The following is a 26,088-nucleotide window of genomic DNA, read 5'->3' as shown; positions in this document are numbered from 1 at the left end:
TTTGTATACCTTTGCATTCTACCAACACATCCCTCTTTGTTATACAATCCCTAGTCAATGATAAGTGAACACTTCAATAAATATCTGTTTATTTTATTGAAAGATTATTAAGCCATATTAATACCCTGTATAATAATGTGTATTTAAACATTTTTGTCAAAAAATTTCGAAGACACATGAGTTACATATATCAAAATTAAGAGATGAATCCTTAGGGTTTAAGTTTCTCTGTTCAAATCCTGAAGAAATATATTTGCTCTACCAGTCCACTATTTACTCTTTTATTTTCTCTTATAAATAACTTAGTTTACTACAAGAGATGTAATCACTATAGAAAATATATAAAATATTCTTTATAAAAATATAATATATTCTTTACCATTGATATTATGAAAACACAGGGATTGGATTTTGCAGAAAATTGTCCAGATAGGCATTTAAAAATTATTCACAATATCTTGCATACAATGCATTTCGAAAAGGAGATGGTTATCACTGAGAAGTGAGAGGGAAGAAAAGTGCTACTGTGTGACCCCTGTGGAATGTCTGTTTCATTGATTTCTCTTTTGGGAAATGTGTAGTCCACATTGATAGCTCATTTGAACTGCCATAGAAATTATTTAGCAATTACATTATTATAAAAGTGGACATTATTCCTTGGTTTGATTTTCCTGCATTTTTAATTTTATTTTTGGTTCCTTGTGCATTCTATTTTAAAGGTTTGGCTTTCTGTACATCTGCAACAAAGACTCCTACTTAAATTTCTGTCCATTTTCATCATTTGTATTTTTCCTTTTGTTTCCTAATTATCTGGTTAGTTCATTCCAAGGAACTGGGACTAAGTTAATCTTTTCCCAAGTTGTCATTGATACATTGATGTGAAAATCACTTAAGTCTTTTGCCATTCATCTTCCAGTTTGTTTTCAACAAGTCTTTCCTGTTGTCTATTTCTCCTGTGATTAAGCTTTCATTCTTTGAAACCTATGCATCTTCCTTATTAAAGATACCAAAAACCAATGAAAGCAAGATATATATATCCGCTTTAACAAAGAAAAATGATTATTTAAGGTATCATCTTTGTGTTGACTAGAAGACTTTCTAAGCCACTGACATTTTCCTCAGTGAATCTTGCCCTAAATTGTCATAAATAGACCCTCAGTTCTTTGAAGTACTGTTAAGTGTTCTGATGACTGATGATTCAAGTTCCTTACTGTTAGCAGTGAATTTCCAAAAGCCATACCTTTCTGTTACTCAACTATTTATGCTTCAAAAAATATAATATATTCTTTATCATTGACTTTATAAAACACAGATTGGATTTTACAGAAAATTGCTTAATTTTCGGTTATTAAAGCAAAACTTGGGGATATTGTTTTGCAGTGAGTAGTAATGAAAAGAAGCATTTGCTTAGCTGTAATATTTAGTAGTAGATAGCATTTATTTTTCTTAGAATAAAAAACATTCTCATTTATAACCTTTGTTCTAAAATTTATTTTAAGTAATAGAGGAAGCTCAGTAGTGTTATAAAAATACTTAATTTTTATTTCTAAAGTTATCACTCAAGGTATGGTTACATGATAAGTAAAAATTGCTAAATTAGTATAAATGTTTATTTCTCAAAGGGTGGATTTCAATAAAGATACCAACACAGAAGTAATTTTTTGTTTTTGTTTCAATTTTGCTCCCAGTTCCAAGTGCCTGATCAGAGAACTTGGGTAAGTTTCCTACTTATATTTTTGACTGAAGTAATGTAGCATTTAAAAAAAAAAGTCTTACCTTATAAATTGCTGTATAGACATATAGAATTTTGAGGCCCTCTCCATTAAATGATATGGCTTCAGTAGATAATTTATCAAACTGCGTAATATGTTTAGATATAATTTGGCATTTAGTGAACAAATAGTTCATGGAATGTTTTTATTTGATAAATCGGACCCATTCCTCATAATTATACGTTAATATTAAACTTTTTCTGGATACCTGGGAGCATGTTATTAAAGTAGACTTTGAAATAGGTCCTTAAGTAGGAACAAACATTTTTGGGGGACAGAATGTTAAATATACTTTTGATAAAGCTTTATACAGGGTAAAATCTGGACTTATGTGTACACACAGACTGATATTGGAATTCTCATCCATATATCCCAAGGCAGAATTGGCTATTTGGAAGCAAGACTAATTGTTTAAAAGCCTATATTGAACTAGTGAATAGATTTTTTTAACACTGAGTCTTAATCCTTCAACTTTTAGCTACTATTTCCAGATACATTCAGTTTCAGTTAATTATAAGGGACAACTTTATTTTTTGTTGGGAAAGATGTTTAGGATACAAAGAATTTTGTTTATTTAGTTTTCACCTCCGTATAAAACTTGAATGGAAATAACATATATCTCAAAATTTCCTTTAAGCATTGTGTATTTACTTTTTCACTCAAAAGTATGCTGATTTCTGAGGAATGGGGAAAATCTTAGGATATAGTTCAGATGTCTTTTTAAAGCCACTTTATAGTTATTAGCTTATTAGGAATTAATTTTAGTTGGAGCACTTTCACCTATTTCCTGTGTTTGATGTCAGTTTTTGTTTCCTAGGAATTTCTCCATTTTATCCCTTTTGCAGAATATGTGACATATGTAATGAATGTTGATTTTTTTTCATTCTGATAGATTCATTTAAGGAATAAGTTCACATTTTTTTTTTTTTTTTGGTACCAGGATCGAACTTAGGTCCTTGTGTTTGCAAGGCAGGCACCAGAACCACTGAGCTAAATCCCTGGCCCAAAATTTATTTATTTTCTTTTGGTACCAGGGATCGAACTTGGGACCTTGCATTTGCAAGGCAGGCACCAGAACCACTGAGCTAAAGCCCCAGCTAGTTCGCCTTATTTAAAAAGTATAAAAATATCCAGGGAGAGTGAGAGAGAGGCAGAGGGAGAAAGAAGGGGAGAGAGAGAGAGAGAGCGAGAGAGCGCTCAAGAGACAGAGATTGCCTGCAGCAAAGTTGTGTGGTCAGTGTGGTTGCTCTTTTTCTGGCCTACATATTTCTACAGATTTCCATGTTTCCTTTTCTACCTTTCCTGGTAGAGGTCTGTCCTGAGTATCTTGTTTCATGGCCTTTGTCTTTTATTTTTTTAACTTAAAGTTAAAGGAAGAAAGGTTTATTTAGCTCATAGTTTGTAGAGGTTTCAGTCTGTAGGTGCCTGGCTCCAAGGCAGGGTGGCACATGGCAGAGGGGCAACAGTTCATGGCGGCAGAAGACAGCAAAAGCAAGTAGGGGCAAGACAAGTCCCTTTCTGTCCCTTATATTGTATCGAGACTACGGAGTAGAGCGGTGCCAAACCAATCAGTGGATTGATTTAGTAATCACCCACTCTTAATTAGCACTCTTAATCCTAGCATTGCACCATGAATCAGTCACACACTCTAGATTCAGCCACCTCTGAAAAAGGCCCATCTGTGACCACATGAGGCTTTTGGGGGTTCATCTAAACACAAGCCATAACATTCTGCCCCTGGTCCCCCAAAGGCTCATTCACATCCCTTTATCCAAAAGGCATTTAGGCCATCTCCAAGAATTGCCAAAGTCCTGGCAGTTTCAGCACTGCTGAAAAGTCCAACTCCAAAGTCTCTTCTGAGATTTAAGGCAAACTGTTTTCTAGGGTACATTAGCTATGTTGTTGCCCTATATAGCAATGACTAATTATTTGAATAACTTACAAAGCCAATTCAGATTTTAAATTACATTCTTTTTGCTTATAACACAACAAGCAGCTGCCATTGCAGTGCTTTGGAAATGCTTCTATTCCATTGGCTCACAGGTTTTTCAGGGCTGTGATTTATATTTGTATTGTAAAGCGTAATTGTAAATATCAAAGTTACATGTTTATAATTTTTAGTGGTAAAAACTCTAAAGTGATTTCATAGTCATGATTCCTGCATGTGATACATGGAGTGATATAAACATAAAATATGAATATTTGCTTCTCCTCCAAATGACCATGATTTTGAGATTTCTCAAGATTATCAAGTGAATAAATATAGAAAACTGCCTAATCTACAAACTTTCCCATCATAGGTTATTTATGAATAGTTAGCTATTTTATGATAAAGCCATGTGTAATCTAATTGTGAAACATTAGGTCACATAATTCATATTGCCTTTGGACATATCATTTCATATAATCAAGTTGTCACTTTGATAGTTTTAATGAGAACCTTTTATGTCATCAATTATTGATGCCAGACAATAAATATTAAGCTAAATGCTTAGGACTCAGTTGATGCTATCTAGCCTGCTGAAATATTTTTAAAAATACTAACTTTATTTGACTAGAGATATAGCTACATTTTTTGGTAGGAACAAGGGAATTGTGTCTAAATATTAGTTTGCGTCAGTATAAAGTTAATAGCCTCTTGGGGACTGGAAGGGGTGAAACAACTTCCTCTTCCAGACATCTGGCTGCAGATACCATCAACAACTATTATATATGTAAATCAAATTACCGTTCCATAGAAAAAAAGTGCCTTTTACTGATAGGAGATTACCCCGAGACATTAATGGATCATATGGTAGTACATTTCTAAAATATATGCTCTAAGTTTTATCCTCTTTAATTTCCCCATTGTCAGCAGTTTTTTATTCATAGTGATACACATTGCCTTTTTCATTGGATTTTTCATAAATAAATATATGTACATAGGTTTTGTCCCATAAATCCCAAATTATCTTTCTTTTGAAAATGTAAGCCAGACTTTAAAGTGAGTATCAAACTTACTACTTCTCCGATAAAATGTATGTTACTTCTAGAGGGACATGAGTCAGATCAGGTAACAAGAACAGTTTGGGGTTTTGACACATCTGTTAGCTAAAGCTCACTTGAATTCAACACTTTAGTCTAAGGTGTATACTGTGGTTCATAGTGGTCATGAAACTGCTAAATCAGTTCAACTGGCAGATGTCTACTCTTCTCTGTTCTAATAAGGGTTCTTATTCTTTCCAGTTGAATTAAGTGGTATAAGAGCAAATCTGAGGAGGATAAGAGAAAGATTCATTGAAGAGTTTTTATGTCACTTCAGTTGTTGCTGGCTGGGCAGAAAGTGAGTGTGTGTGTGTGTGTGTGTGTGTGTGTGCGGCGCCCGCATGTGTGGTGTTAATAGCTACCTTCAGCTCACTTGTCCTCTTTCTCCCCCTTTCCTTACTCCAACTTAATTCTCTTTTCATTTGACACTAGAAGCCAAAGGTGGGGTGGTTTATAAGAGAGGCATTTGGGTAACCTCTATTCTTTTTCCTATTATCTTTAAGAATGTCATTATTTAGCCATCAAGCCCATAATCTATTTTCTTGTTTCTTGATGGTTTTCCCAATTGAAACAGTTTGAGGTAAAGTAATCACAGTGATCTTTCTTCAAATGGAGCTAGCTATTAGCAGCTGCTAAAGCAAGACACATTTCTCAACAGCCAATTGCTTTCAAATAACTTGAAGGACTTGTAGTTTACTTGTGCTAAAGATGAAAGCTGAGAAAAATAATAGTAATGAGTAAGCTATTTTCCATATAAAAGGAAAAGTATTTCTATGAGACATATTGCTGCAGAAATCTGAGTGTGTCAGCAGGGTGGATGCTCAAATGATTTAAAACCACTAGATAATGAAACTTTGCCCCAAAATTAAATGTACATAAATGAAACATTTATAATGCTCACTCATGCACTTACTGTTCTTCCCAATAGATATATGCGATCATAACCCTTACCCTTGCTTGTTACTGCTAATCAGCTTGCAGACTAAAGGTCATTTTTCATGCAATTTATTCCATGGTGGATGGAATATCAAAATAATATCCTGCAAGGAACAATTAGAAGGAATATAGAAGGAATAAATGCAAATAAAATAGTATCATGAAATATTTCTGGATTGATTTTTTTTTTTCTTTTTTTGGTACCGGGGATCGAACTCTGGATCTTTCGCTTGTGAGGCAGGCACCGGAACCACTGAGCTAAATCCCCAGCCCTGGATTGATTTTTAATAAATAAAATCCAAAGTAATGTGAAAATGCTAATGTTCTGGCTTGAAGGGGACAATGTCTATATTCTGCTGACAGAATTTCCTCTAACCTCTCTGAGCAGCATCATCATTCCATATCTCTGCTCTGTGATCAGTATGTGTCAGAATCTTTCATAGTGACAAATGTGCTGTCCATTTGCATCTGTGGAGAATGTTTTAGCAGCTGAATGATTATGAATCAAACCCTTGAGCTTATAGCCCTTACTGCCTCCCAGTGTGTTCACATTTGTCGTCTGCCAAGTAAATGTATCTTGACTTTCCTCTGAGATTTTTTTGCAAAGTGTTTAATGAAAGACATTTGGCAAATTGGCAGCGGTACCCTGTCATTGCAATTTGTAGCTAACATTAGGAGTCTGGGCATGAAATGAGAGGGCAGGTTCCAGAATAAAGAGAAAAAAAAGAGCTAACTAGAACATGAATAGTCATTTGAAGAATCAAACATTCAATATTACCTAGGTGAGAATTGTGGTCTGGCTTAGAAAGTTAATGGGAATTCTGTCTAATGGTGTGTTCACTGTATATATATATTTTGTAAATTATTCTTTTAAGTAGGAAATTTTGCCTTTTATTTTTAACTTGAGCTTGTAAATTAGATCTCCTTCTCTGTCTTGCTGTTGCATCAGTAAAAGAAGTAGCCTCTTAGGTTGATCAGTTGCTTGAGTGTGCAGTCCTTTCCATCTGGGTCCTTGTGTGTCTTTTGGTCTACCATGCTAACTGAAAAATACACAGTATTTCTTTTTAATATTTGCAAACAAATTGATTTAACAAGATATCCTGAGAGTGTTCTTTGTCTACTTAAAAATGTGGTAGTAAACAGGTTCTAAACAAAATATGAACACCAAGGAAACAATCTTTTGGGAGAGTTGAAGGAAAAGGGAGAGTCCCTCTAGGTATAGTCATTAAGGCTCAAGCCAGCTTTAGAAGTAATGCCATCCCTTAATTGTGAATTGTCAAATATGTGTGTAGCTGGCCAAAAATTTGAATATGAAAAGGAAAACTACTTAGGTTGTTAGGATTAGGCAAGATAATTTTTTTCAAGAATATTTCTGAGAGAAAATTTCATGAACTTCTCTCTTTGTCTTACAATGTACATATGAGGTTATAGTATATGAAATTATTTTCATATGTAATTAACTGTCAGTTTAATGCCATCTTTTTCCAGAATAAAATATTTCACCAAAATTCTTTGTATACAATCCCATTAAAATTTTTGTATATTCAGTTATTAGTTTGACATAGTTTTAGGTGGCATACCTCTTACATATTTAATATTTTTCTTTCTAGATTACACGTATTTGACATAAACTATAACTTTTAACACTAGATGTCCTTTCTTGCTCTGAGTTCTACTCATGGGACTCTGTAGTTCTTATGGTTTATACTGTAAGTTGCAGTACAAAACTATAGTGAATGTTTTAATTAAAAATAATTATTACAGTAAAAGACACATTGCCATTAATCCCCTTCAAAATACTCTCCCTTCCTTCAAACACACCTATCCTATCATTCTTTTCACATTCGAAGCAGTTCTGGGAGGTCTTCTTTTGGGTCTTTATTGTGCTCTCACGGCTGCCTTGATGCCCTGAATTGATTCAAAATGTTTACCTTTCATGGTCATTTTCACTTTGGGGAAAAGCCAGGTGTTGCTAGGTGTCAGATCTGATGAATAAAGTGGATGAGAACACACTGTAATGTTTTTATGATCCTGTCTTTCCATCTGATGGCACTCAGCAGCAACATTCACTGTTATCTTTTATAACACCTTGTAAAGACACTCATGAAAGAGGACTTCCAGAATTGCTTCAGAAAGTGACAAGGATGATAGGATAAGTGTGTTGGAAGTGAGGGGGAATATTTTGATGGGGATTATGGCAATACATCTTTTACTGTAATAAATTTTTTATGTCCATCAACAGATGAATTGATAAAGAAAATGTAGTATTTACATATAATGGAGTGCTACTCTTCCATAAAGATAGACATGACTCATTTATAGGAAAATGGATGCACCTTGAGGCCATAATGTTAGGTGAAATAAATCAGACACACAAGCTTAAACATTACATGGTTTCTTTTATACGAGAAACTCAAAATATAAATAAAGAGCACAATAAAAGATAGATAGTAGGAGGTAGGGAGACAGATCTTTCTCAAAGGGGAAGAGGATCGAGAGATGGAGGGGATGGGGAGGGAGAGGAGGGACAGGGGACGAAGAAAGGGATTAAGATGTGTACGTACCTGTACTGACTCCACACAAGGAATGTAAAAGTGTACTGCCAACGTGTACTAGTAAAAATTAAAAAATGAAAAGAAATTTAAATATTCGCCATATATTTCCAATTGACTAGTGTACCGAGGAAAGGCATATACTACCTTTCTCTAAAATTCCAGTTTATTTGATAGCCATCACATAATATTGTTACTTAAATAAAAGTTAATTTGGCATTATCATCTCTTTTAGGTATTTCACTGCTCAATTGTACATTAAATTATTATAAATTTACCTAAGGTCTTGTGAAAAAAGTTCACACAGTACTTTATAAACTTGATTCTACTTTTTATTTCCCGAATCGATCATCTTATTGTTTGTTCAGTATTTAGACCCAAGCCTGTTGTACTCAGATTAGTTGCTTTCCTATTAATAATGTTCCTGGTTTGCCAGAGATTATTACAGAAGAAAAGGTATCAGGCCCTTCTTGTTCTTTTGCCTTTCAGATGTCAGCTATTGAAAACATGGCAGAAAAGCTAGAGGGCTTCAGTGCCCTGAAACCTGAGGCCAGTGAGCTGCTACAGTCAGTGCCCTCCATGTTCAATTTCAGAGCACCTCCTAATACCCTGCCAGAGAACCTACTGCGTAAGGGAAAAGAGCGTTATACCTGCAGGTAACTGCAAAGTTAATTATGGCTGACTTTCTAAAACTCTCCCTCTGGTTTCAGAAGACCTTGTTGTTTGTTTTGGAAATTATTCTTGATTGGATGATTAATAGCAACCATGATAGATTTCAGGCACTTCAAAGTGCTCTTTATTTAGTGAGATATAAAAATAGCAGTTTAAAAAAATTATTATTAAATGAGAATTTTAATACAGACCATTTGGTTGTGATAAATGAGGTTGGAGGCAGTCCAAATACTATCTACTTGTCTCACTTTGGTATTTATGAATTGTCTTTAGCAGTTAATTATTTTCATCCAAAGGTAAAATACTACTGTCTTCTAGTATACGTTCGTTAATTGTCCTGACATTGAAGAATAATACCATTCAGGAAGGATGAATAAGGTCTATAAGTGAAGGAAACTAGTTAACAACTTCCTTGTTACTCAACAGTAAAAGTGTAAAGCTCATTTTATGTTATTTTAAAAAATAAATTGTGCTTATAATTTTTGAATTGTCTGTAAAAATTTGCACTGTCTGACTCCGGCATATCAATTTATGTGCTCTTTGGAAAGTGTGTCACTTTCTTTCCACTTTTTTTTATGGGAACATACCTTGATGGATGAAGTCCTAGGATCTTGTCTGATCTAGTACCGTTCAATGTACTAGGAGTTGTCACTGTATCTGACATGTAAAATGAGTTGAAACATTTGAAATATGTTTATGTCAACCCAGAATCACAAAGTCTTGTCATTTTTTTATCCCCTTGTCTGGTTCAGTTTTGTAAATATAAAGATACTGAGTTAATAAAAGAGGCATATGTGGGTCATCAAAACTGATGTCGATTTTCATAAACTGCTTACTTATGCATCAGCAAATTCCAGCAGATCTCATAATGCAGCCTTTATTTATACAGTTATTTATATCTGTAGAATGACTTTGTTGCAAATTTTAAATACTGAAGATATGTGAGTTCCATGCAAGATTAATTAAATCAGGAATAAGCATCTGGCTTCTATGTGGCTTGAGAGAAATAAAGTGGACTGTGCTGACTTTCTCTTATAAACATCTTTCTGTAACAGATACTGTGGTAAGATTTTTCCAAGGTCTGCGAACCTAACACGGCACTTGAGAACCCACACAGGAGAGCAGCCTTACAGGTTTGACAATGATTTTTCTAAATATCTTTATAAATATTGTAAATGTCAAAGTGGACGTATAGGCACAATTTTAAAGGGGGCTATATCTGTTTGTGTCTGAATGTAGGTCTATTACAGTGTTGAGTTCAAAAGATTTGACTGATTGATTAAAATTAAAGGTCTTAATTTCTTTACACAAGGCTTCCTACTTCTCAGTTTAAAAGTTTTATCACAATGTTTAATAAAAAATAACCATTTAAGAGATGCTAACCCTTTAAATTTCTTTTATTATTTTAGTGTTCTCTCTTCTTGATAATTAGTACTCTTTTAACTGATAAAATTCATAACATTGCACTTCCCCTTTTCTGTGGATCAAATCTGAGGTAGGAGTTAACAACCTTTGTATACTTTTTTTCCCTAGACCAGCTAAATCACTGTTCACAGGTACCAACAAGAGATCAAGGGAAAAAAAAGAAATCTTAAATGTGGTGAAGAGGAATAAAAAATCTGTAACTGAGATAGAACAGATGAAATAGTGTATATTAGAGGAAAATTGCCAATTCTATCAACAATTTCCTAAAGTACTTCTTAGCTTATTCTGTTAAAGGTCAAAATAAGCCATGTGATACATGGGACACATCTATTTAGTTTATTGTTTACAAAAGAATGAAAATAAGCAACATGGCCTCCCCCAGGTTTAAAGCATAATTACATTATTTAATGTACAATGTTTTGTGCAAAGCATTAGAAATTTATGATTACTTTTTCTAAGAATAAATGATATTTATTTAAGCAATGTCATAACTTCATTCTCCTCTGAAATCCTTATGCTTTGCATATGTGTAAAATTATTTTGGTCTGAATATTAACCATTTGGTTTAAAATAAACAATTTATTCAGTTTCAAAGGTTTTTTTACATACAAGAATATAAAATGGACAGGCCAATGCTTATTTGAAGATAAATAAAATTTTAGTAGAAAAATAGAGTAACTTGAACTCAGAAAATCAGTATTTTCTTAAATTCCTTGATTTCCTATATATTTTATAAATTGCTAATCATAAGTTACACTTCAGCTTTATGCATAAGAGAATGCACTTGATATAACAGATCTCCAAAGATACAATAATGAGTAGTTTTAGATAATTTCTCCTTTAGAGAAATTTCTGTCTCCCAGGAATTCTGCTTAAGCAGAAGAAAAGATTTCCACATCCGATTGTTACGGCCAGGGGTACTGGTATGCAACAACTGCATCACACTCATTTTACTCTTTCTTTTTGTACCTGAAAGCAGTGGTTTTATTCTACCTCCTAGATGGTGTTATTATACATCGATTTTTAAAAAATTTGCAAACCAGAATTTTTCAATACCTGGAGATCTTAATATTGTTAAGCCCTTCTATTTTACAAATGAAAACAAAAATCAGATATATAGATGTTAACAGTGTTCAGAAAGTCTGGTTCCAGAATTTAAACCCAGCTCCAAAGCTCTCCCTTCAGAACTTTTTTTTTCTTAGACCATGATTTCAAAAGCTTCTCTGATCCAGTATCTACCTCCAATAAGTAGGAAAACCTACTAGCATATTGGCTACATTGTTCATTTTAAGAATTTTTGAGATTTATCCTTGATTTGAGCAGTCTTTTAACTAGCTACTAATTTACTAGAACAGCATGGAATTTAAAAAAAACATTTATTTAAAGCACTCACTCTTCTGCCCAAGATGTTAGCAGGAGAGAAATATAAAGTATCAGTTGATCATTGCTTAGACTTTGCTTTTTTCAGATTTACGATGTTTACTAGATTTGGGAAACCCCTTTCACATGAAACAAAATTGAAAGCATGTCAAAGATAAAATCTCTTTTCCTTATGATTTGTGTAGAAAATTTTATGAGTAAATATTTTTCTAAAGTGTTGGTGAGAGTGTAAGTTTTCGCTATCAGTTCTCAGATTGTTCTACTGAGTACAACAAAACTATACTAAAGGTATTACGCTTCTCATTGTAGTGTGTCTTGGAATTAAACAAAGTTATTTCAGGGAAGGCCGTGAGTCTATGTACGTTTTTTTTCAAAAGCAGAAGTAAAATAGACAACTACTGTCACTGTAGAGTTTCACACAAATTTATAAACATTATAATTATAAGCAATAAATATTGAGGAACCTCATGATGCCAGACAATTTTTAAAAGGGAAATTTTAATCAGTCCTTAATTGGGTTATTGTTACTGTGCCAGAGTAACTACCACAATAGATTTATTTTTCTCACTGAACTGACTAGATTTCTAGCATACATAAGGACAGCTATAGAAGCCCAAGGACTTTGAGTAGAATGCAGTGATTTCTGATTTAAAGCACTTGAAATTGAGTCTACATTCAGAAGTGGACAAGGACCCTTCACATATAGAAGAATGAGTTGAGAATTTATTGGCCATTAAGTTAGAAGTTTTCACTTGAAAAGCATTAGGAGAAAGTCAATTTTTCTTTCAAGCAAGATACACAAAAACCGCAAAAGCAAATGATAAAATTTTCATCTTCAAATGCCAATAGAAAATAACCTCATCAATTATAAAAACCACTTTTCTTCCTTACTTATCAAACTGGGAGGGGGGATGGTAGCCTTACATTTTATATTTTTTATTTTATATTAAAATAACTTTAAATGATTTTTATGATTATCAAATAAATGGAAAGCAGAAATAATTAACCAACAAATAATAAATGCTTTTCTGAAAAACCAACCTTGTTCAGAAGTGTTATTGAAATTGTGACTCTAAGAAAAATATAAATGGAAAATCTGGGGATACAGAGAAAGTTAATGCAAACTTTTGCTTTCTTCCAAAAGGAGAATTTAACAGCATTATTACTTGCTTTTGTGATGGCATAAAGATTATTAAGGGTCTTGTCCTAATCACTACAAGTTATGAAAATCAGTGTCTTTGGTATCAGATTATACTATTCACATTTCCTCAGTGTTTAAAGTTTGGAATATGTTTGTTACATTGAGGGACATAAGGAAATTTTCTTTGAGATTAGCAACAGAGTATGTAAGTTTACTAGGAAATTATTTAGTTAGATTCTCAATTTTGAATTTAAAAAGTATCTTTTTATTTTGAAGAGTACATGAATTTGTTTCATGTTTGTTTATAAAGGATTCAGTTTTACTGTACTAATCCAAAGACAAAAAACAATGCTATGGTTTTTAATATGCTGAATTTTTCAGGTTCATTTAAAATGCTAGAGCTTATTACCTTACTAAAATTGAGAACAATCAAATTACCCATAAATTATTATGGGTTTTTTTTTATAAAGTCATGAAGATCTTTGTAATCCTCAAAGTTTATTGGAATTGAATTCTTGACTATGTGAATAATACCTTTCTATCTTGACTAAAGTGTTTTTTTTAACGGATGATCATTTTTGATCTCTGTTTTACTAGTCTTGCAAAATATTTTTGGATTTGCTTGCAAATATTTTCTCTGTGATTGTTTTTCAGATGCAAATACTGTGACAGATCATTTAGCATATCTTCAAACTTGCAACGACATGTTCGCAACATCCACAATAAGGAAAAACCGTTTAAATGTCACTTATGTGATAGGTGTTTTGGTCAGCAAACCAATTTAGACAGACATTTAAAGAAGCATGAGAATGGGAACATGTCTGGTAGGTAATTGTATTATGAGGAAAAGATTTTTTTCATAAAAAGATTTTTTTTCATATTTTATAAGATAATTGTGATCTTTCTTCTTTCCATTTGACTCCCAAATCAGATGTCTGTGAAAGTTAACTGCAAATTTCCCTTGAGATTTTAGAATCATGTGAATGCTAGTTTATTGATTAATGTACAAGTTGATGGCCTTATGTGGGTTATTATCATTTTTCCCCCTGCTGGATTCATCTCAATGGGCAATCTCGAGCAAAGAGAACCATGTCCCAAACTCACTAGAAATATATGCGTCAAGGTTGCCGAAATTGCAAGGAACAATCTTTTAACTTACTGCCACAGAATGTGTGTCCTAAGCATGGCAGAATTTCCACAGTGGCAGCCCTGGTATATTAACCTAGAAAACATTGCTGGTTTTGTAGAAAGCCTGTAGTTCAGAGCATCTTTACAAGGTAACTTTTTAAAGACTAGGGGTAGAAGACTGATCAGATTAACCCACAGAAAACAGTGGATGAGTTTTATTTTTGTCGCAAATTCTGGTATAAAATTAAGTTAAAATTAACTGACAAAAAAACCTAGTCCTACCTTAACTCAAGACTGCCGGGTCAGCACCTTTTTCGCAGAAGGTACTGTTGGTCTTTTCATCTTTGGCTGCTAAGAGTTAGGTAGTGAGTCATTAACTAGTACTTGCCTGCTGGCATGTGTGTGCATAGCCAAGCCACGCAGCTCCAACTTGTCGCTAGAGTCACAGAAATAAATGAAGAGGAAGGAGAATGAGTATGGAGCTGAGGAAAAAAGATTTTGAGAGCAGAAAAAAAAGTTGGATTTATACATACTACACTAGCAACCTTAAGGAAATTATTTTATTAATACTTCTACTCTATAGGCACATTGTTCATGATCTTGAATAGTGACTACTTAGAACTGCATACTGTTAATATTCTTCAAGCTAAAAGTCTAATGATCATGGCCTTAAAATACTAGATTTTAGGCACAGTCATTAATTAAATACGCAGAATAATTTCTGTGTGACCCTTCTAGCATAGTACTGTAATTTTCTAATCAGTGTTATTTCAGGATTTAAAAGAAAGTTTAAAAAATGTAACTTGTTAAAGTTGAATACTTATCTGTTAACCCAGATTATACATTCTTTAAGTAGAAGTGCTGTTCTAATCTCTTGTTTTGATCATATAGACTAACATGATAAACTATTAAATTGTAGACATTTTGTGGCTGACATAATCAGCATAGTTAACATAGATGTAAAATTTGACCACATATAAAGTTATTTTTGGGCCAATTTATATAAACCATACAGCAATCCTGGGAGACAGGTCTTGTGATTCTAATTTTGTAGGTAAGAAAGCTGAGGACCTTCCTGTTACAGGCAGATCCAGCATGGTCGTCTTAATACTGGATCAGCCTCTGAGCTCGTACGTTCTGAGTCCATGAACAGCTTAGCTCACAAAATCAGGAGGCACATTTTTCAGTGTGTTTTCAATCTTTATTTTGTAACTCATTTTAGCATAGCAGCAATAAAAATGTATTGCCTGTAGCCAGTATTCAGAACAGCTTCATGCAGCAGAGTTTCTTTAAGACTTGTCTCTAATTTGTCTCACCCTATCTACTGATTATCCGAATAAAAATGTTCCTGTGTCACAGTGGGGGTAGGATAAAGCTGGTGAGAGAAATGACATCCATAGAGACTGTAAATCATGATTCTGATGGTTTGAAATATTCCCAAGGGACTTTCATCGGCTTGTGTATTATAAACGGGGAAGACTTTCACCTCCTGTAATTACTGTTATTAATATTCAAAAGGTGTGTTTTCAGAAACAACACTAATCAAATTACTGAGGAAGGAGGTTGAAAATAAGCTGCCAGATAAATAATAATCTTTGTCACAAAGGCTTTCTGCTCCACTCAGGTACGGCAACATCGTCACCTCATTCTGAACTGGAAAGCACAGGCGCCATTCTGGATGACAAGGAAGATGCTTACTTCACAGAAATTAGGAATTTCATTGGGAATAGCAACCACAGCAGCCAGTCTCCCAGGAATGCAGAGGAGAGGTAAAACTAGTTTTTACTTTTCAAACACCATGACATCTAAGAGTGTTTTTTAAAAATGCGTTTGCTGCATTCACTTGGTGGCATTACCAATACCTGCCATTAATGGCCAGCATTTATTTAGTGCATATTAAATTCTATATACATTACTAGCTTACACATATTAATTTAATTCTCATGATAATCCCCTGAGATAGTGACTGCAATTTGATTAGTGAAGAGTGGAGACATCAGAGGTTAAATAACTTGCCAGAAGTCACATAAGTAATAAATGTGATTCAACCCAGTCCATCTGATTCTAGAGCCCCTGATAGTGCCACAGTGCTGTTCTGCTTCTCCTCATAGTTAAATTGAATACTTTATCAAAATTTTAGAAGGAGACAGGAAAATTACCACAGGGATTCAATGGAATCGTTGGCCGTTAGTGGTTACTATTATATATCTTATGTGTATTACAGACAATCTGTGACTCTGTTCCTTTCTCTACATTTGTCTTTCTTCTGCCTTCTCTCTGTATATATGTATTATACATTAAACACCTATTGCCACCCAAATATCTTTGATGTAGAAACTGTTGGAGATTTCTTAATTCAGGTTCTATCACTGCTTTGTGTCCTCTCAAGTGAACACTCATGTAATTCTGGAAAGTTTCTTTCAGTGGACATAATTATTCTTGTTTTTAGTCACCTAGTGCACTGGTCCCTTTTATCATCAGCATCAAGTATATTAAAAGAGAGGCTTTTAATGCTGTTGATAATAACTCATACTTACCTAGCTCTTTACCTTGTATGTGAAGTTCATGAAACATTATTTTTGCCAAAACTGGTATATGTAAATTTTCTTATCTGTATATAATTAAATATCTGAAATTGAGAACGATAGTTTTCTGAACATAACTATCTTTGACTTATTAAGTTAAGATGCTAAAATCTTTGGTACACTACATTGAAAATTTTAATATAACATGAAATTAGTGAAAGTTTCACTAGTTTTCATTACACAATTATATTATGTCAGTGACCTCTATTTTTGAAATTGGTAGAAATTCAAGGTCAATTACTTAGGGTAGTTTCTCCATTAAGCCTTGCTTCAAATAATATTTTTACCAAAATATACAAAAGCATATGGCCACTTTCGTTCTTCGACTTGTATAAAAGTATATCTAAAGAGAAGAGGAAAGAAAAATCTTTCTAGGCATCTAAGAAGTCTGATTAGAACTGTAACATTGTGCAGTTGGACACATCTTTTCCTCTGCTTGCCACTGTGTAGGAAGAGGTTGGGGGGTAGCAGATAATCAAGTACAGTGTAATAATAGCAGTTAAGCATGATCACAGTCTTACATTTTGATAACATTTACATGATGCAAATAAGAAATACTGAGTAAAAGACATCATTTAGTTCTGAAGTTTTTATTCAGATATTTTAGTTCTTAATTGGAAATTTGTGAGTTGTTATTGCTGTAACATCTGGCTTCAACATGCCTAAACAGCACAGAAATAAAGTTGAGTCATCCAACTTTTCCCTCCTCAACTCATATCAGGAGACTTTTGATGAATAAGTTACCCTATAATTTGCCATATTTGAAAACATAATTAACAAATATATTTTCTTAATTAACTTGGCTTTTGTTACTTTTGGTTTTCATCCATACTCTTTTGTTCTTTACTTGTCTTTTTAAAAATTAACAATTTCAATCCATTTAATCTGGCAAGTTGGCAGTGTACATGGTAACTAATCATTTATATCTGTGCAAAATATGTTTGTACCATTCTGTGATAAAAGAAGTTATGAGATTGGTTATATGAAATACTTAGTAATAATGATATGGATTTTTCAGGTTAAATGGATATTTGCTCTGTGCACTATATTCAAGAGTGTTTCATTTATCTGTTAATTTTATTCTGGCAAATCTAAATATTACATTATACTTATGTTTTATGTGAGAAAACTTTGGGAATAAATTATGATACCTAATCTTTCATAATCTGACAAATAATTACATTCTATGTGAAAATCATACGTGACTGTAACAGTAATTTAATAGTCTCTTTGAGTTTTCTGAACCAGGAAATAGAGGAACAAGAGAAAATGAAAGCTCATGAATGGCCCAGGAAATAGCACATCTCTATACTAGCTCCATCTCTCTCACAAGCTTTCTGAATTTGCAAGTGGTTTAACTTCTCTAGTCATATTTCTTTAAGAGGAAGAGCCTAAAAGAAGATACTTTTAAAATGAAAACATTATTTCTTATATGTTACTTATTTTATAACTAACAAAATTCCTACAGTTTTAATTTCAATCTTATAACAAAACTTAAATCCAAATTCCTTATTTAATATTCATTTAAAAACCAGAGAAGCTTATCTTAATTATAAATGTCCTCAAACCTCAAATATATTAAATTAGAATTCTTGAGTAAACATTTTTATAATTACTCTTTTAATTATATCTTAAAATCCTTGCAAACAAACAAAAATATTACAAATGACATTTTAAGATGTAATATTCTTCTTTTGCATCATTATATTAGAAGTGTTCGCTAAGTAAAACTTCAGAAGATATTTGTACAGTTACATTTCTAGTTCATTTCTCACATCAATATTTTCCTGGGAAACAAGGAACTTTTTGATATTCAGACTGTCAAGAATAGTTTGGAAATAACACAAATAAGTGAGCTCTCAATTACTTCCAAGCTTGGATAGATTGTCTAAGAGAAATGTACCACAAATGTCATCTGGTAACAGAAAACAGCACTGGTCCTTGGTAGCTACTTTCATATTTTCTGAACCTTGAGATTATTTTGGTTGTATGTGTTAAAGCTATTGTCAGTGTTGCTCAGGAATATGAATTTTCCATAAATCAGTTATTTTAAATGGTGGGTACTTAAATAATAATTAGGTAAATTATACAAAGAAAATATTTATGTGCTTTTTGTATTCCACACAATGATATCATTTGTCAGGCAAAAGGCTGATAAGAAATCAGAGGCTAAGATTATTTTTCCAGTTCTGCCAGAGACTCCATTTATAATCTTAATAACCATCCAATTATTTCTTCCTCATTTTTTAATTTGTGAAGTTACGTTATTTTCCCAAGGTTGTCATAAAGTATAAACAATGAAAATTTCCTAAGTATTCAAACATCTAAACAATTTTTAGGTAGATGATAAGAAAGCTAATTGCATGTTTAAAAATTAAACCAATAATTGAAACTTTTTCTTTTTTTTCTTTTTAATAGAATGAATGGCAGTCACTTTAAGGATGAAAAGCTTTTGGTGACTAGTCAAAATTCAGACTTACTGGATGATGAAGAAGTGGAAGACGAGGTGTTGTTGGATGAGGAGGATGAAGACAATGAACTTATGGGAAAAACCAGAAAGGAACCCATGACAAGTAATTTACATGAAGGAAACCCTGAGGATGACTTCGAAGAAGCCAGTGCCCTGGAGATGAGCTGTAAGACGTCCCCAGTGAGGTAAGTAAGTTGGGCAACCTGACAAGCTAAACAGCAGTAGATATATATACATTTGCATTTCCTCCTGCTCTATTTTTCCATTACAGTATTTCAGCTGATAAGGAATTTGTGAGATCATAAAATCACAAAAACTAAATGGGGATTAGCAAGGCACACATAGTGCATAACTTTTCCAAGAGTAAAATAAAGTGAACTGTGAATAAAATCTGCAAGTATATAAATGCATTTGTGTTTGTTGAACACTACCTGAGGTAGGAAGGATGTGTGAAAATTGCACAAATATACAGTAATTTAGCCGAGACTGTACTTATGAAACCCAAGGGAAAATATAGATTTCAACCTGGTATAATTTCATTCAATAACCTGGCAAATCTCATTAATACAAATTTTACTTCATTAGAGACTTATATAATCTACATAAATGATTGATGTTTAAATGGAAAAATTAACTGAAGAGTTAAGTTGACAGGAATATTATATTTTCATGAGGATAATGTGTGCTGACCTCATGTTTTCATAACTAGCTTTAATTTAAATGGAAATTTTAGATGTATGAATTCTGTCTGCACACATTGCTGACCTAACATGTCATTGATTTTTTATCTCAAATATATGCTTGACTTTAGTTATTAAAAATGTTAAAGAAAAGCATGTTTTAAGATAAGGTATTTATAAATATTTTAAAGAATCCAAAAATTGGTGCATGATACTTTACACAGCAAATACAATTTGAGGTTTGACAGCTGTTTAAATTCAAATGAAAGTGACTTGATTGGAAAACAAACTGAAAAAGAAAAAAAAACTTCTGTGCTTTCCCATTGGTTCATTTTAGGTATAAAGAGGAAGAATATAAAACTGGACTTTCTGCTCTAGATCACATAAGGCACTTCACAGATAGCCTCAAAATGAGGAAAATGGAAGATAATCAATATACTGAAGCTGAGCTGTCTTCTTTTAGTACTTCCCATGTGCCAGAGGAACTTAAACAGCCGTTACACAGAAAGTCCAAATCACAGGTACATATTTTCCTGCAGTACAGCATCATGGGGATATTGTGCATAAAAATGTACATTTCCTTTGATTATCAAAAAGCAAATATTTTACCTTCGCAGTATTCTAGATGCAGGTCCAGATGCTTTGCCCACAATGTCATTATATATTACTGAATCCAAAAGAGTTAACCAACACAGCAATTAATATGGCTGCATTCTACACAGAAACTTTTGTGACAAACCTGTTTTACAACAATCTATCCTTTACAGTTCTTTTACTTCTATATAGTTTATAAGGTTTGTTTTAGTTATTTATATATTACTTGAGAATTATTTTTTAATTACTTAATATCTATACTTTTTGTCAACATTATATACATTCTAGGATTTTTGGAAAATGAATTCTTTTTTTTCTTACTATATGTAGTATCTTATTAAGCCTAGTTAATTAACAAGTCATCAAGTTATAGAATCTAGGAGCAAACTCAAATCAGTAATGAAATGAATGACCAAGGTCTTTATCAACTTAGTGGCATATCTAGAAATAAAACCTGCCAATTTTTATTAAATGAATAGTACACAAATTCATTCAGCACTACAGCCTACAGCATTCTGTGAGCATGATGGTGTCTAAAACTAAATATATTTAAACATTCATAAATACCAGTTAAAAGAGCTTTGGTTGTTTTATTTTAAGAAAAGGAAATCAGTACTTTCATTTTGACATCTACACTTAACCAAAATGTTCATTCAGGTCTACATTTTTAAGAAATCATTTCCTATTAACATATTTATTGGTCATATTGGTTGAATTATTTGATCCACTAGACCACTTTGGAGGTGGCTGGATTTATCAAACAGTGTGATTATATTGGCTTGTACATTTGAAATTGATTTCCTATTTGCTGAGGTATTCTAGGCTGATCTTAGTAGCAAATGTAGTATATTGTAACAGCAAATCTTTATTAAAATAGGAAAAACACTGTCAGTGGGATAATACAAAATTTTAAATGTTATTAAATTCAGTGAAAATCTTGCTATTTGTATGATGATGGCAAAATTAATGTTCTTTCTAAACTCAAGTAAAGGCAGCCAGCCTGGACAATAGAAACTCCTACCAACTGTTTCCACTTACTTCAGAACATAACTTGAAGGCTATGAATTGATACCTTTTCCTTGTTTTAAGGAGTAGGGTGGTGAAGATATTGATTTCTTCTCAAAGATCTACTGAGGATAAAGTGATTTTTTCAGTTGTTACTACTAAAAGTTAACTAGGCCAAATAGATACCTCATTTTACCTTAGAACCATCCATAATAATTTCTTAGGATTTTTTTTAAAGCCTTTGATTTTCTGTTCTCTGTTTCTAGCTGATCAGCGATATCAGAAGGATCCAGGTTTCCTCTTTTTAAACTTCTTTTAGTTATTCCACCAAAAATATTTTCATTGTGAGACACGATACTTAAGCTCAGAAATTGTCCAATGTTATAGAAAGCAAACAGGCTTGAGCACTTAGAATGGATATGTTATATATTTCAGTAGCAGCATGTTGGCATTAAGTCCCTGCCTCACTGGAGTGACAATTATCAGTATAAGAAATACTAGCATTTTGTAATCCTAGCTTGTATTTTTCTTATTACTTGATTATACCATTTATATCAATCTGCAAATGGTGAGGCATTTGTGCAAATTGACTTTATTTCCTGAAACCATTCATTCTGTATTCTGTGACTTATTAACTCAGTTATGTGCTGGGCACTGATCCTTGTGCATCAAAATGTTTATTTGTTTTGATTATTAATAAGAAAATATTCTATATTTACCACTTTCTAGAATTGGAAGGTTCGGATGTTTTTCTCAAAATATTTCTATATTTACTCTATGATTTTTGTAGTGATTGAGTCAAAAAGTTTGAATTCAACAGTGGCTGCATTCTGCATGGAATCTTCTTTGAAAAAACTATTCTACAAATATGAGTATTAACTTCATGATAGTAAATCCTATTTAAATGAGGCACACTGAGCGAAGCACTTTATGTAAGTTAATGTCAGTGATTCCTCTGTAACACTTGGAGATGAGTACTATTATTTACTGCATTTTATATGTGCAAAGTAAAACTTACGAATAAAACAACTTGTTTAAGGTCATAATGTCAGCTGAGTAACAGGCAGGTTAGAAACCTGGATTTAGACCAAAGATTTCAAAATTTTCTCTATACTCCTTTACATCTTTCCAAAGATCACAAATTTTCTTAAAACTATTTCAGAATATTCTTTATTTTATCTCTAAAGGTAGATCAATTATCTGAATAAATGACTTAAGTTCACTGTTCATTTAACCCATACTCTAAACTCTAGAAAGGAGCAACTCTGTATTACTTGTCTTTGATTCTCTGGGACCTAGCACAGTGCCTGGCAGAGAGTACATGCTTAAGAAATACTTGTTAAATGAATACTGAGGTTTTGTATAGGTCCAGAAGGCAAATTGCATACATAAAAGTCAAATGTGTACATTTAGAGCAATGACCCAGCAAATCAAAATCAGCCTGTAAAGGCAGATTTTCTAACTGAATGCCATGATTACAGAAGAAACCACAGACTGGCCACATGTCTCAGCATGACTCCCAGAGATGAAATTCTGCCTAACAACAGGCATTTGGTCTTTGTTTACAGACAGTGGAATGTCTTTGGCAGGACTTTAATGATTCCACTTCAGCAGCATTTTGACAAGCAAGTTTAGCAATGGATGAGACCAACAATAGCAAATCAACAGTGAAAAGTTCACTCACAAGTCAAGACCAAACATTTCATTTGAATATTTTACTTGGCAGTAAATGGGGGATTCTCTGAACAGCTATTTAGAATTTGACATGATAATAAGGAAGAAAGAGAACTTCCTCACAGCACCCTCATGTACCTTCTACTCAGCAGACACCAGAGCACAAGTTGCTTAGGGCATTGTTGGGTCTTGCACTTTGTTTTATATGTTTCTGGAGATGATTTGGTCCACTTCAGGTCTCAAGGTCTTTGGGTGTCACTAGTGAATATTTTAAGCCCAGAGGGGTACTAGAGAAAGAACACTGAATTAAAATTTGGGCAGAGATCAGTTTTAGGTCTTCGGTCTAGTTGAGTGACCTTGGGCAGTTCATTTCATCTTTATTGCTCTCAAAAAAGTGCAGAAGACAGAGGGGGGAAATGAAATAAACTTTATCTTTGCAAAAATAATTTTGGTTAAAAGCACATGTTCTACAGGCAGGGTGGTGATCCTGGTACTCTGGGAGACTGTGGCAGGAGGATCTCAAATTCCAGCCCAGAATGGGCAAATTAGCAGTTTAGGGAGACTTTGTACCAAAATAAAAATTAAAAAGGGGTAAGGATATAGCTCAGTAGGAAAGCTTCGAGTTCCATTCCCAAGTACTGAAAAAAAAGGAAAAGAAAAAAAGAAAGGAAAATGTGATGTTTTTCAAATGCCATTTACTGATTGTGCCTCTCCTTTTCACCTCAGGCATATGCTATGATGTTGTCATTGTCCGACAAGGAGTCCCTCCATTCTGCATCTCACAGTTCTTCCACCGTGTGGCACAGCATGGCAAGGGCTGCAGCAGAATCCAGTGCCATCCAGTCCATAAGCCACGTATGACATTACCAAGGTTGACCAGAGTGGGACCAAGTCCAACAGTAGCATGGCTCTTTCCTATAGGACTATTTACAAGACTGCTGAGCAGAATGCCTTATAAACCTGAAGGGTCACTCATTTAAAGTCTGGTGACCTTAAACTGAATGATTAAAGAAAAAGAAAGAAAGAAAAAGGAAACTATTTATTCTCGATATTTTGTTTTGCACAGCAAAGGCAGCTGCTGACTTCTGGAGGATCAGTTTGACTTACAATGAGTCAATGAAAATGAAAAACTTGCTGGGCAAAAGGCATCTTCCAGTTCACCCTGCCTAGCGTGTGGGTGGGTGAAAGGGGCAGTTGAGATGGCAGCCTTGATATGAATGAACACTCCATAGAAACTGAATTCTTATCTGTACAAGATTACCTGACATGATTGGGAACAGTTGCTTTTAATTACACATTTAATTTTTCTCTTTGTTAAAGTTTTATGTAATTTAACCCTTTGAAGATGGAAGTAGTTGGATGAAATGCACAGTCAATTATTATAGAAACAGATAACAGGGAGTACTTGTTCCCCTCTTTAACTTTTGCCTTCTTAAGTACATTGTTTAAAACTAGGGAAAAGGGTATGTGTATATTGTAAACTATGGATGTTCATGCTCAAAGAGGTTAAGTCAGTGAAGTAACCTGTTCATCATCAGCACCGATGTACCACTAATAAAACGTTTGCCAAACCCTTGTAATAACATCTTCATTTTAGACAATCATGTCACTGATTTTTAATGTTTAAATTTTTTTTTCATGTTGTGTGTATCATGTATTTATTTGTTGGCAAACTATTGATTGTTGATTAAAATAGCACTGTCCCAGTCAGCCACTATTTTATGACATCTGAGGCACACCCTTTTCTCAGTTTCAAGGACCAAGGTGACCCGACCTGTGTGTGGGAGTGCCAAATGGTGTTTGGCTTTTCTTAACATTCCTTTTTTGTTGTTTTGTTTTCCTTCTTAATGAACTAAATATGAATAGCTGCAACTTAGTTTTTGTAATACTAAAATCGATTCAATTGTATAAACAATTATAATTTCTATCATGAAAGCATGATTCTTCTGATTAAAATCTGTACCCCATATTTTATGCTGGTTGTCTGCAAGCTTGTGCGATGTTACGTTCATGTTAATCCTATTTGTAAAATGAAGTGTTCCCGACCTTATGTTAAAAGAGAGAAGTAAATATCAGACTGTATTCAGTTATTTTTCTCTTTATTGAGGAACAAAATTTGGTTTTTGTTTGTTTGTTTGTAATCTCATTTTGAAATAATCGGCAAGTTGAGGTACTTTCTTCAAATGCTTTGTACAATATAAACTGTTATGCCTTTCAGTGCATTACTATGGGAGGAGCAACTAGAAAATAAAGACTTACAAAAAGGACCCTTCTCCCTCTTGCGTGGTATTTTTCCCTTCTCATGTAATTTTAGTTTCCCTTTGGGATCCAAATGATTTAAAGATGTGATGTTTGGGACCTTGATGCCCTAACAGATACACGGAATCTAAAATGTGTGCACTGTTTGGAGATGACATAAGTGATAGTCCTTGGTCAGAAATGAATTCTGCTCTCTGTTTTGGATTTCCTCCATGAAGTACAAAGTCATGGCCTGTGTGCTGTGCTCACTGCCCGGCCTGGAATCACTCCAGGTCTGCAGCACCCATTTTAATTACAAGAGAGAGCAACCTAGATTTTTTCTATTGCATTTTGCATAATGTCTGTCAAAAGGAACTTTTTAATTTCTGGGTCTAATAATACAAATACTATTAACTAACTCATAAGGAAGGGAAAAGTCCTTAACTTTCCCAGTTTCTTAATTTAAGTTTCTGTCCACAAGCAAAATACCTCTTTTCATAGCAGTAAGTGTAAATATAGTTTTGTGTTTTCTTTCTTCACTTGTGGAAAAAAAATCACTGCATAGTGCTATAAATTCTTCAAAATAATAATTTAGTGGTTATTCAATACTCCATCAAATTTGATCTGTAACCTTTTCAAGAATTTTAATTTTGTTGAAAATTTAGATTCTTTTCCTGGTTTTGAATAGTATAATTGAGAGTATTTTAATTTTCATGCATGTGATTGTTTCTGGGCTTTCATATATATATACGGAGAGCTAGACTGTGATGGGTGGTACTCCTCGTGATAAATTATCTGGTGAGGGAACAATT

At 33.4% G+C, this 26,088-nt stretch overlaps 1 protein-coding gene across 12 annotated transcripts in view; it reads left to right on the top strand.

Annotated features, from left to right (window-relative positions):
• The window catches only part of Mecom (MDS1 and EVI1 complex locus), a 582,840-nt gene extending 557,535 nt beyond the window's left edge, over positions 1 to 25,305 (top strand). For 8 of the 12 annotated variants that reach the window (XM_004834561.3, XM_013071478.3, XM_087186490.1 and 5 more), the window contains 8 exons: positions 1,689 to 1,715; positions 8,774 to 8,940; positions 10,012 to 10,089; positions 13,557 to 13,726; positions 15,655 to 15,799; positions 19,034 to 19,270; positions 20,103 to 20,286; positions 23,765 to 25,305. In XM_004834561.3, coding sequence (XP_004834618.1) covers positions 1,689 to 1,715; positions 8,774 to 8,940; positions 10,012 to 10,089; positions 13,557 to 13,726; positions 15,655 to 15,799; positions 19,034 to 19,270; positions 20,103 to 20,286; positions 23,765 to 23,899 — 1,143 coding nt within the window. In that variant the 3' untranslated portion in view covers positions 23,900 to 25,305. The remainder of the gene's footprint in view (positions 1 to 1,688; positions 1,716 to 8,773; positions 8,941 to 10,011; positions 10,090 to 13,556; positions 13,727 to 15,654; positions 15,800 to 19,033; positions 19,271 to 20,102; positions 20,287 to 23,764) is intronic. The other 4 variants (XM_004834564.3, XM_004834563.3, XM_004834568.3 and 1 more) reach the window with 2 other exon arrangements.
• Positions 25,306 to 26,088: the final 783 nt, after the last annotated feature.

This window comes from Heterocephalus glaber, unplaced genomic scaffold (genome assembly GCF_053883595.1).
Source record: "Heterocephalus glaber isolate CG9 unplaced genomic scaffold, H.glaber_assembly_v1.0 deba00001504, whole genome shotgun sequence".
Classification (NCBI taxonomy): domain Eukaryota; kingdom Metazoa; phylum Chordata; class Mammalia; order Rodentia; family Bathyergidae; genus Heterocephalus; species Heterocephalus glaber.
The sequence above is the reverse complement of the archived record's forward strand: the minus strand, read 5'-3'. Positions and strand labels throughout refer to the sequence as shown.